Source organism: Oryzias latipes, chromosome 13, assembly GCF_053564925.1.
Source record: "Oryzias latipes strain Hd-rR chromosome 13, Olatipes_Hd-rR_3.1".
NCBI lineage: Eukaryota > Metazoa > Chordata > Actinopteri > Beloniformes > Adrianichthyidae > Oryzias > Oryzias latipes.
In genome coordinates, this window is record NC_136249.1 from 16,016,234 (window position 1) to 16,028,570 (window position 12,337).

At 43.3% G+C, this 12,337-nt stretch overlaps 1 protein-coding gene across 1 annotated transcript in view; it reads left to right on the forward strand.

The window, feature by feature from the left end:
• The first annotated feature begins 1,747 nt into the window (after positions 1 to 1,747).
• The window catches only part of sorl1 (sortilin-related receptor, L(DLR class) A repeats containing), a 53,770-nt gene continuing 43,180 nt past the window's right edge, over positions 1,748 to 12,337 (forward strand). Inside the window, exons 1-5 of the mRNA XM_023961483.2 lie at positions 1,748 to 2,116; positions 7,088 to 7,204; positions 8,070 to 8,204; positions 10,001 to 10,162; positions 10,376 to 10,443. Of these exons, the coding sequence (XP_023817251.1) occupies positions 1,850 to 2,116; positions 7,088 to 7,204; positions 8,070 to 8,204; positions 10,001 to 10,162; positions 10,376 to 10,443 (749 nt within the window). The 5' untranslated portion in view covers positions 1,748 to 1,849. The remainder of the gene's footprint in view (positions 2,117 to 7,087; positions 7,205 to 8,069; positions 8,205 to 10,000; positions 10,163 to 10,375; positions 10,444 to 12,337) is intronic.

The window sequence follows — 12,337 nt, forward strand, 5'->3', positions numbered from 1 at the left end:
ATATTTTCTAAATTTCTGACAAAAACCAATGGGGGTTCCTTGTAACCCTTGTGCTATCCTAGGCACTTTAACATTGGGAGTTGGGTCATCTAGACCCACTAGACAGTCATCTGAACCTTTTTTCTTCAATGATTTGTGATCTTCACTGGTGTCCATGGATTACATGAAATCTTTCCACCTTTATCCACCTTTGTCATGGTAGGGAGAACACGTCAATGTAGGGTGGGGTCATCTAAGATAGCACAAGGGTTAAAAGACTGCAACATAACGACACAAATCAAAATGCCATTTTGTCTGCTTTGGAAACCTGTCATCTATTCTCCTATTTACCACTACAATGAACCTAAATAACAAAAAAACTTCAATGGTTCAAAATTTAGTTAAAAATATATAAAGGTAGGCTACATAGAGTTTGACTTAGCACTTCCTCTCTTGACAGAAAGTAAACTTTTTTCTATACAACATAAGATTATGTGCTTCAAACCTTTTCTAATAATAAGCAGAGCTTGCACAGTTCTACGAACATTTTGCTCTGTGTTTAAAATGTGGGCATTCTGGAATGGTGGAGTACATGAAGCCTCTGGAACCAGTTTAAAAAATTAGCATGGTTTACCCTACTATTCTTGGATACATTTATAAAGTGTACTAAAATTAAAACAGTGTTTAGTAATTCTCATTATTAAAAAAAATGTTTAGCTTTATTTTCCGCTCAGCCCTCCAACAATGGAGGGGTAAAAGAGCCTTGTGTGACTTCAGAGGTGAGTTAAATTCTTGTACTTCAGACCTCCAAGATTTCCAAGAACAATATTTAAAATAATTACTAAAAATGAAACCAATCACTTTATTTAAAAACAAAACAAAACGTGAGTATCCACTGTGGTGTCTACGATCCCCAATTGGTGCATCTAAATTAATAACCAACAAAATGTACACAATAAAGGCTTACATTCACAGTCATCGGAAAAGCTATTAACATTGATGCCATTTTGGTAAAAAACTCCTAATTTTGTTAATGTTCAGTGGCAACATTAACAGGAAAAGTCCAAAATTTATAATCACATGAGGAACTGAACGTTCCTTGGAACTGCTTGCTTGGATGAGGATAGATGACATTAAAGGATTTACAGGAAGAAGATTAGAACCACACTGTGAGTGAAGATCGGATAAGTGGACCACCTAAAGCCGCCGAGAAGGTGGACTTAGCTGCAGAGTAGTGCTTCTTTGCTGCTGCAAAGTGGATTAGCCAGCGAGGTAAATAATACCCAGGGAAGACACCTGACACTGAATTTCAGTGAAAACACTATTTATTATTTGTTTAAAACTATGAATATGTAAAATGCAAGTTTGTTTGCAGAAAATGCAAATTTGTGTATATAAAATGCAAATTTGTGCACACAAAATACTAATTTGTAGCAACAAATTATAACCTTGAGACAATTTTTTTTAAATGTAATCTCCATGAATCCATAGATTTGGTCTCAGTGGATGCAGAGTGATAGTCTTGTTTGTTTATTGTGGGATCTTTTCTTTCTTAGACATGATAGAACCATATGTCAATGTGTCATGAGAACCCACCCTTGGAACCCAGACAATGAACTCTGAATGTTTTATGAAAGCTCCATCTATCTGCCATGACGTGTGTATATCTAATGTAAAGATGAAGGCGTATTTCGGTTCACACTGATGTGAAGTGATTCTGTTCCTCCAGGATCATCAGGCTGGTGGTGGCAGCAGCTCTTCTGTCCGCGCGCGCTCTGTTCTGGACCTGCACGCGGCCTGTGAACGCAGCACGTCACTCCCTCCCCTCCCCGCTGCTGTGACCTCCTCCAGGAGATAAACGTACACAAACATGGCGAAGGGACGAGAAGAAAGGATGCTGCTCGCGCTTCACGCGCTGCTCATCGCTGCCAGCGCGGTGAACTGCGTGACCCTCCGTGCTCACTGGGAGAACCGCGGCGTCTTCACGGTGGATGCGAACCGGGACCCGGCAGGCGGAGGCGGAGGAGGCGCCGCGCTGCCTGTGGCCGCGCATGGTGTCGTCGCGGAGGGCGGCTACACGGCGCGTCGAAGCCGCCGGAGCAGCGGAGTGTCGGCCATGCCGAAGGTGTACGGCCAGGTAGGCTGCGCTCGCGCACTAATGCGGCTGCAGACGGGCTCGTGCGTTGAAAGCCTCGTTTTGCGCATTCACGTGTTTACTGCTGCGCGTTTCTGCGGTTCTTCTCATAACTGAGGAGGCTGGAGCCACGGACGCGCCGCGGCGCTTGTTGAGCGCTTCCGCGGCCCACCTGCTGCTGGTGTTGGGGCCACCAAGAGATATCTGCAGAGGAGCTCCACGCTCATCTGCAGATCCATGAAAAAAAATACATATATATGCCCAAAGCCAGACCCTCCATATTCCGGAATGATGGCGTGCTCTCTGGGGTTGAGAAGGTGGAAGACTGCGGTTTGGATGCATCTAGAAGATGCATGAAAGGAGCCTGGCTTATGATCCTGGATGAGGGGGCAGCTGCTCCGAATTATCTTCCACAGAGATCCGAGCTGCAGCCGACGTCACACAGGAGGACAGGGATCGGCAGAGGAACCAAGGAAATGTCCTCAAATGTCACACAAGAAGACGAACTCTCCATATCTCCTTAAATTCTCTGTGAATTCCTTCAGAGGGAAGAGTGTTGAAGCTCTGCTAGTGCACGTCAACTCACGAGCCTGAACATCTGAAGGTCCAGAACGAGACCTAAATGCCAGTTTGATCATCAGTATTAACCAGAGAGGAAAATAAAAGGAGATTACCTGGTGAAGAAGAGAACTCCACATGTGAAGGCTCTGAACATCATCCTCATCATCAGCTCATAGGAAACGTCACTGCATCAGAGCAAAACTGTTAAAACCAACGGACTGGAGCTCCGTTTGTATATTTGCAACATGGTCAGAGGTGGAAACTGAATCTTCATAGTAGCTTTTGGTTATCACTTACTTAGAAGAAGAAGCTTTTAGGATGAAAGGTGATGGGGGGATAGAAGTCTTCAGGGGCAGGTTAGGATCTCCTGCAGGGTTTTGACCCATCAACAGGTTTTATCAGCCATTATGGTTGAAGGCTGTCACTTCCTCATGTAGTCTTTTGACCTGAATGTCCTGTTATCTGTCGTCAGAGGTCTCACTTCTCAGTGCAGGTCTCACATTATGAGAAGGCTAGAAGAGTTTCGTGTTCAAAAACAAACCTCTCCCGTGAGGATGATCCACCGTGACATCGACACATTGTTGACATCATCAGATAATTACATAATAAAGGGACCTTCAGGATCTTCCTATAGGAAGAACACAACCTGTTCCCCTGCCTCTGAGTGACAGGAAGTTTACCTTTTGGTCCAGATTTGCTCTCAGTTCCTGGAAAACTTCAACTAAAGACTGAAAGAAGAGAGCTCCACAACCAGCAGCACAGATAGAGACCAGGGACTACAGTCAGAGCTCAGAGATTCAACAATATCAAAGCAATCTTTACTTAAAGTACCACTGTGACCATATTTTAATTTAATGAATGTTCCTAGTGGTCTTTTAATTAAGATTCATGCAATTTGAAGCTTAATTTTCTTTATATTTGTCCTCCATCGTGAGAGAAATGCCACAAGAACATGTTAAAAACACCAAAAACACTTTTATCATTGGGCTGGGTCTTAATACATTTTTCAGGGAAAAATAAATTCTGTTAATTTTTCATTTTAAAGAAATAATGATTTAATATTCAACGTTCATGTCACCAGTTGTGTGAAAGTCGCATTTTGTTAGTAAAACTTGTTTTAAATAAAAAAACTGGAATTGAAACCAAATCTATTCAATATTTTGATGCAACCAGCCGAGGCAAAAGAGATTTTGATTTCCCTTTGTGGTTTTGACCTTATTTTTTCTTCTGAACTGGTTTTCTTGTTAAGTTTCTGAAATGTCCGTCTGAAACCCCCCCCAAAAAGGTCAGAATTGAGGAACCTCTTCATAAATGTTCATAATGATTCATCTCAGAGTCTGGCTCTCTGCTCTCGACTTTTAACCCAACGTGTAACATTCCAAGAGCCCAGCTGTCTGAACAATCTGCTTCACAAAACATTCTGTTGAAATGTACTCTTATTGGATTTTACAAAGTAAAAAACATGTTTAAAGACCCACTCCAATGAAAATGGTGAGCATGTAAACAGAGAGCTCTCAGTTATGGGTCATGAAAAACGGGGGTGGGGTTGCTTCGCACCATTGACTGTAAAAACATTGGACAGCTCAACCCCTCCCATCTCGTGTTCCTAAATAGGAATAAGCTACAGGCGCCGCCATGTTGAAACCAGTCGGCAGTGATTGGTCAGAGTCGCTATGAGTCATCATATCTATAGCAGTAGATGGTTATCAGGAAGCAATGGTGAGGGATTTTTCCTCATTTCGCCAGAGCTGGAGGTAATGCATTTTCTATAGGTGACCTCGCATCTCGATGTGTCCGGTTTTTTTTTTACAGTCCATGCACCGTACCAACAGCCCCGCCCACAACTCGGAGGTAAATATTTAATGAGCTGCTGCCGCTCTGCAGAAACTATGTCTTAGAAAACAACACTTTTTTTTGGGCTAAAAACGGCATCATCATAATTAAAAAAACACCGGAAATGCTTGGACAATAGATTAAAGATGACTGGAGTTTTTTTTTTATGGTGGAATCCAAACTTTTGGTAGCTAAATGAACCTCCCTCGCAAACCGTCTCTAAAACATACGAACAGAAAATCTTGATGCTCCTTTAAAACATTTCAAACCGTCGGTTACCTGTGTAGTGAAAGCAATAAAAAGCCGAGGTAAATAATTAAAATGCTGACGTGCAAAGTGTGAGCAGCTGAACGGTGCCCGCATGAATAAGCTGATGGGCTCTTCGGGCAGTCCAAGCCGCTCCTGGTGTTGCTGCTCTGCATGTAAACTGCAGTGATGATCAGCAAACCCTGGATCAATTTCTATTGGTGCTCATTTCCAAAATACTTTCACTCTGTAGTAAATCATTATCTAAACCTTTTCTTTGTTGGAGGTTCTATCTGTGGAGGTGAGGATCTTCTGTCAGGTCTGTGTTACAGCACATTTGTAGAAGCTCATGGTTTTTATCTTGCAAGGCATCCGTCTGTTGCATTTTGAGGTTCCATGTGCTCCTATAGGGGAGCATAAAACTGGCGGCCCACCTGTGGCACCCATACGGGTCAACCCCCGTACAGGTGCATGGGACCAAGGCCATCATCGGTTCCAGTGTTTGCAGCTTACTGCTCCTCCAGGGGAGGAGAACAAATGTTGCCACTCTGTAACAAACCGATGAACCAAAACTCTAACAACAAGAGTGAATATTTCGGAAGTTCTCTGTGCTGCGAATTTAGAACGCTGTAGCCGGCCTGTCCCTTAACCATAGTGCTTATCACTCTTAAAGATATTCTAGTTCTGTATTGCTGCAGTCTGTTGAAGGTTGTTGGTTTCACCGTGACTTTGTGGAGTGTCGCCCGCCGCTCTTCAGAGCTGTATGCAGCCTATCAATGCACTTGCTTTGCGACCAACGGAGCCTGAAATGCGGAAATTTACTGCTGCGAGGTTTTTTGGCCTGAGAGACGGAGACGTAAGGCGGTCCAGAGGGACACACTGAGGAGGAGGAGGAGGAAGAGGAGGAGGAGGAGGAGGGCGGGGAACCAGCTTAACAACAGCCTTAATGTGGAGCCAAGGCCTAAAAACTGAGATGTGCGAAAACCAGTTATCAGTCTGACATTTCAGCTCTGGTGTTCAGCCTCTCCCTCAGCAGAACAATGTGCAGCTACACGGCTTATTTTTGTTTTTGAGGGCACTGGGAGGAGGTTTGATTCATTTTTTATGTAACACTGCACTGACACAACCTTACTGACTAATTCTGAAGTCAAGCATTTTTGCAGTTGTATTACAATACACTTGGATAGATAGATAAATAGATAGATAGATAGATAGATAGATAGATAGACAACTTTATTTATCCATTTGGGAGGTTCCCGCATGGAAATTGACATCTCCATCGCATACAGCACTATTAGACATAATCAGAAAAGTAAAAACAGTAAAGACAGTTTACATTTCTGCAAAACAGCATTTAAGAAAGTCAATCAAGGCCCTTTCCTTTCTGTCCCACAACCCCCTCCTAAGTGGTGGTTGAAGAGTTTGATGGCCCGGGGACAAAGGAGTTCCTCAGTCTATTAGTCCTGCACCTTGGGAGGAGCAGCCTCTTGCTGAAGGTGCTTCTCTGGCTACTGATGGTCGTGTGCAGAGGGTGGGTGGTATTGTCCAGGATACACGTTAGTTTTTTGAGTGTCCTTCTCTCTGCCACAGTAGCCAGAGGGTCCAGCCTTGTGCCAACCACAGAACCAGCCCGCCTGATCAGCTTCTCCAGCCTGGAGAAGTCTGTCTTTGAGGTGCTCCCCCCCCAGCACACCACAGCGTACGTTAGAGCGCTGGCGACCACAGACTGGTAGAAGATGCAGCTGTAAAATAATAATATGCACATATTAAAACGAAAATTGACACAAATTAATGAAAATGAAGAATTTTGATATTTTTATTTTGCACGAGTTTCAAAAGTCTATTTTCTGCCATTCTATTTATTTGAACGAGCAGAATGTCTTGGCCACAAAGCTTTATAAGTACGGCCCTGAAAATCCTAACCCAATCGTTTGATCTATTGTTATCTTTTAATTAGGATTATGCTGCTTTTAGCCAAAATAAAAATTAAAAGTAGTGTTTTTTTTGGACAAAGTTTCTGCATAGCAGCAGGAGTTCATTAGAAATTAACCAGTTTGGGCAGGGTTGTTGGTGCAGAGCAACCCGCCCCCCTTCCCCTACACATCTTTGAGGGCTCTCTATGTATGTGCTCTCCTGCTAGCCCCTCACAACCCCAACCCTAACATTAACTAACGAAAATGACGACCAATCTCAGAGCTATCCAGCTTTACAGGTTTCAGAGGCGCCATGTTTGGTGTGCAGCTCCAAATGAAGGAAGCAGCAGGAGATCTTGGATGGAGGTCTTAGGTTCTTTTCATTGCTCTTCTAACGTCCCTGTTGACTTTCTATGTGCAGGTCAGTCTGAACGATTCTCACAACCAGATGGTTGTGCACTGGGCCGGGGAGAAGAGCAACGTTATTGTGGCGTTGGCTCGGGACAGTGCAGCAGCCAGTGGACCCAAGACCAGTGCTGTAAGTACTTCTACAACGTTTATTTTAGTACGGAAAAAGTCTGAATGGTGACGGACGGTCTGAAGCAAAAACCAAACGCCTGTATGAAAGCGAGACCTGTTCCATCTGAGCTGGTGTTCTTCTTCCATCTAGAAAAATACTGTTTTTCTGCTAACAGCATAATGCAGGAGTCTGTTTTTCTCAGATTATTACCAAGAATATTTACTCAAAAAACTGTGTATGAACTACATTTGATTACAAAACCCTAGCACTAACCCAAAACCTAAAATATCTCTGAACTTTTATATCTTTTTGAAACAAGGAGTGATAAAAATTAAGCTGTAAACTGGATTAAAAATGTCTGATTGTAAATATATTTCAACGGGAAAGAACTTTTTTTTGCCACACTATTGTTGAATTCGATATAAGACAAAAAGGATTAAGTGAAAAGGGAAACTAGCTTCTTCCACCTAATGGGTCGATGGACTTGATGAAAAACCATGTTTTTCACCGAGTTCCTTTCATTATTCTCTACGATTGGACTGATTCTGCTTCAGTCTACATCTGCTGGACTTTTTCTCTCCACCGTTGCCACTCTTCTTGTCCTCTTAATAAATGTTCTTTCTTATCCTGTCTAGTGCCTGTAACTCCGACCCCTTTTGCCCTATGCTGGCTGTACGGGCCCGGTGATACCCCCAATCATGTAGCTGACCATAAACATGGTTTAAATCTGGAAATTGCTTCAAAGAACTCTCTCAATAATGGGTTTAATACAACCCCAAATTTGCTTTAAAAGTTTATTCCCACCTAAAAATGTTGAGCTATAATCCAAATGTGAGCTTTCATGCTGTGGGCGTTGAAAGAGTTCCTCTTTTCTCATCTGAAGGTGTATGTGTCCTATGACTACGGCGGTACCTTCACCCTCATCTCAGACAAGTTTCAGCTATCAAAGGACAAGAAAAAGGATGGCAGCAAGCAAGTTATTTCCCAGTTCTACCACAGCCCAGCAGACAACCGAAGGGTAAGTTTCTGCAGCAGAGATGATTCTGCTTTAGAGCCTTTTCCACCAGCAGGTCAGATGGCTCCACACGAACCAGCAAAAGAACGGATTTGTCATTTAGGAGGATTGTGGTCATTGCCAGAAAGTAATAGCTTAGTCACATGCGACCATATAGGGTAGGTGACCTGTACGGGTGCTGTGGGTTTTTGGGTTGTCCGGGCGCTTGCAGGATCACAAAGAGATGCGGCTTCATCTTACTTACCCTTAAGTGTTGTACAAGTTTTCACTACGACCTGTTGGCCATAGAAAAAAATATCTATGAACATTTTCTCTCTACGGGTTTACCAAGTGATCTATGACATTGAAATTTTGTGCTGGCCACCTGTGTAAACCCGTCCAGGTTTGACCATTTTTCACCCGCAGACATCCCAAATCCGCCTGGAACGGCAGTCGGGGCTAACTATACCTGCCTGCTCCAACATGTTTGTCTGTGTGTTTTGTGGTCCAAAGCCACTGATTGAAGAGCTGCATTCATGCATGGATCTAAAAATTGCTGTGTGCGGCACAAGCTGCTTCTACTGATGATACCAACCAAACTAAATACACTGTTTAAAAGCAATATGATTAATCTAAAGTAAAATTGGGCTCAAATTGTTAATTTACTGTCATTGTCAATAATAAAGACAGATTGTTGCTTCTTTATTTCTTTCAATAGTTTTCAGATTTTTCATTTTTGCAAAAACTTCCATCATTGTAAAGCTGAACGCCAAAGTTTAGAGTGGAGAAACAGCTGCAGCTTCAGATCTCTGAAAAAAACTGGATATTGGTTGAGACCTGTGCTAAATTGCCCTGGGCAAGATATCTAATCCTCAGTTGGGGGTTGCTTTAATTAGATCTGCCCACAATTCCTGGTGCAGATTGCTCAATTCTGGGATGAGTAAATGGATTATAATAAAAACGAAGTTTATTAAAATAACAACAAAATTAGAAAACAAATATTTTTATGTGGGTGAATGCTTAGTTCTGATTGGCTGCTGGTGTCCAGTAAAAGTGATAATAGACACTTAAAGAACGAGTTCTGGTAACATGGCCTGAATGCTCTACATTCTATATTTAGGCGCTGGTCTAAACGCCAGTTGGTAACCAGAACAACAGGAACCTGGAACATAGGTGGACATTCGTTATTCCACAGTTTATCACAGCAGCAAGGCAGTAGAAAAGATCTCTGTCCTTCAAATGGTTCTATGATGGACACGCAGGTATCTGTCAAATTTTACCTCCAACAACAATGTTGCCTTTAATTTTAAATAATTCATTGTCTGTCTTTCTGTCTTGTTTGCCTTATTGCTTGATACAGAGTGAATACATTTTAATAAACAATTTAAGAGTTAATGAATGATGAACACGTATACTATATTGCTCTGCTGGTTAGTCTCATAGACCAGCTGCAGCAAAGCGCTGCAAATGCATCACACAGCGTATTAAATAGTCGACTTGTTGTGAAAAACTGTATAAATGTTAGAAATAGCTACATTAAAGTACAAATAATTGATTTAATATTCATTTCTTTTCTAAATGGCCATGCTATAAGCAGGAAAATGGCCTTCGAGTAGAAATTAATAAACTATGCGAAAGCATCCATCCTCTGCTTGGTGTTGGACAGTTGCTTTCGGGTCGTCCGTTAATTTCTGATCATGGACACCACAACGGCCATTATCCCTTACATCAATGATTTATGAATAAACATGTTTTCAAAAAATGGCTTACAGCATATTCTTGAATATTTGTGTTGTTCTGGTTCCTCTTGTGTTTTTCAGTACCTGTTTGTGGATTCCACTAACAACTACCTGTGGAACACCTTTGACTTCTGCCGTAACGTCCAGGGCTTCTCCCTTCCCTTCAAACCCACCGACCTGCTGCTCCATTCCAGAATGTCCGGCCTTGTGCTTGGCTACGACAGCTCCCATTCCAACAAACAGGTCTCAACGTTGTGACTAATCCAAGTCTATTTTCACAACCTTCATTTTCAGTAAATGGTTATTAAGGAATGATGGAATGATGTTTTTCTTGCTTCCTTTTTTAAATCTAGAGGTCAGTTGCTGTCCCTGTCTTACTTGAGTCAAGTGTGACCTAGACTTTTTGTCATTGTACCCCTCCATTTCTTCCTTTTCTTCTTCTTCTCTGGTCTCTAGCTGTGGAAATCTGATGACTTTGGGGAGACATGGGTGTTAATCCAGGAACATGTGAAGGCCTACTTCTGGTAAGACCTGAAATGTTCAGCCTTTTCTGCTTCAAGCCCAGAAGAATTAATCGGTTTCCATCCACCAGCAAACGCTGCAGTCCAGACAAACTACACTCTAATTGTCTAATTTCCTCATTTCTAACAGTCAGGCTGCACCCAAGGAGCACACACGAATCACTAATGGGCTCCTTGCGCAGTCTACAGTATTTGAAAAGTAAAAGAGTATAACAAAAGCCAAGAAGCAAATCTAGAATTGTTATGGTCATGTGACTGTACAAAGAAAGAAAGGGCTTCGTACTGGAACAGCAAAAACGGATCCTAATCTAAACTGTTCTGCTGGTCCCCAATGGAAAACTGTGGGGGAGATTGGATCAATTATTGAGGTACCCCTTATGAAGTGAGACCAGGGAAATAATCTTGGAGTTTGTCTTGTTCTTGGCTGGTCTGGATCTTCAGTCAGCTGTTGATATTTCTGACATCCAAAGCCTGGAACAACAGAGCCAAACTAGATGTTCTCCTTCAATGCATTTGGTTTGGAGTTGGAGTGCTGGAACAGCCCATCTCTGTTCTTCTTGATTTTTTTCACTCTTCAAAGCAAAATGGTTTCGTTGTGTGTGCTTTTATTTTGAAGTCTCCAAATTTTTTGGGTGGGTGGGTGGAAATCTTTAGGTTAAGAACTTAACCCCGGTTCTCTGAAACATGAGTGAGGTATCTCACTATGGGACACGCCCCCTGCGCTGTCCCCCAGAAGCTCTTTTTCATTACGCCAGTCTTGACTGGCAGACAGAAGGTGACGTCTGCTCTCAGGAGGCAGGACTTCCTCCTGCTATAAGAGCCGGACGCCATCTTCTCTCCTCAGTCTAAGTAAGCACACCTCTTCTCGCTCCAGGCAAGGAGGGTGATCTGGTGAGATACCTCACTCATGTTTCAGAGAACCGGGGTTAAGTTCTTAACCTAAAGTTCTCTTTCAACATTCGTTTCGGTATCTCACTATGGGATGTAGAGACTCCCGTATTGCCAGATAAGCTTACTCCGAAGACCAACAGAGAACAACCAGGCTGATCATACAGGTGAAGGTGTGGACCCCACACCTAGCACTGCGTGAGGCAGCCCTGGTCTAGTGACATCCAGTCTATAAAATCTGATGAAAGTGTGAGGCGTTGCCCAACTGGCAGCCGTGCACACATCATCCAGAGAGATGCCCTGAAAAACTGCCCATGATGATGCCATGCCGCGAGTGGAATGAGCGCGCAGGCCCGCCGGGGGTGTTAACCCCTTGCTGTTATAAGCCATGGTTATAGCGCCCACAACCCAGTGTGACAGGCGTTGTTTGGTTATAGGCTTTCCTGTGTGAGGAGAAACCCACGACACAAACAGCTGCTCAGATTTTCTGAAGCCAGCCGTCCTCTCCACATAGATGCGCAGCGCCCGCACAGGGCACAATGTGTGAAGCTTCTCTTGCTCCGTAGAGGAAAAAGGAGGCGGATTGAATTCCAAAAACTCAATGGGGTGGCAAGGTATGGTAGGGTTGAAAACCTTGGGCATAAATGCCGGATTCGGTCTCAACAAAACCTTAGAATCCCCTCTGGAGAACTGCAAACAGGACGGGTGAACTGACAACGCATGGATGTCGCTCACTCGTTTAGCAGAAGCTAGTGCAATAAGCAGAGCTGTTTTAAAAGAGAGCGCTTTGAGGCTGACTTGCCTCAGTGGCTCAAACGGTGCGCACGACAGTGCGTCCAGCACCACCGGTAAATCCCAAGGAGCAACAAGGCTTTTCGACACCGGTCGGAGCCGACGTGCGCCCCTCATAAACTGACAAATAAGCGGATGCTGGCCCACTGTTTTGTCATTAACACCTATGTGACAGGCGGATATGGCCGCCAGATACACTTTAATGGTGGAAAAGGAC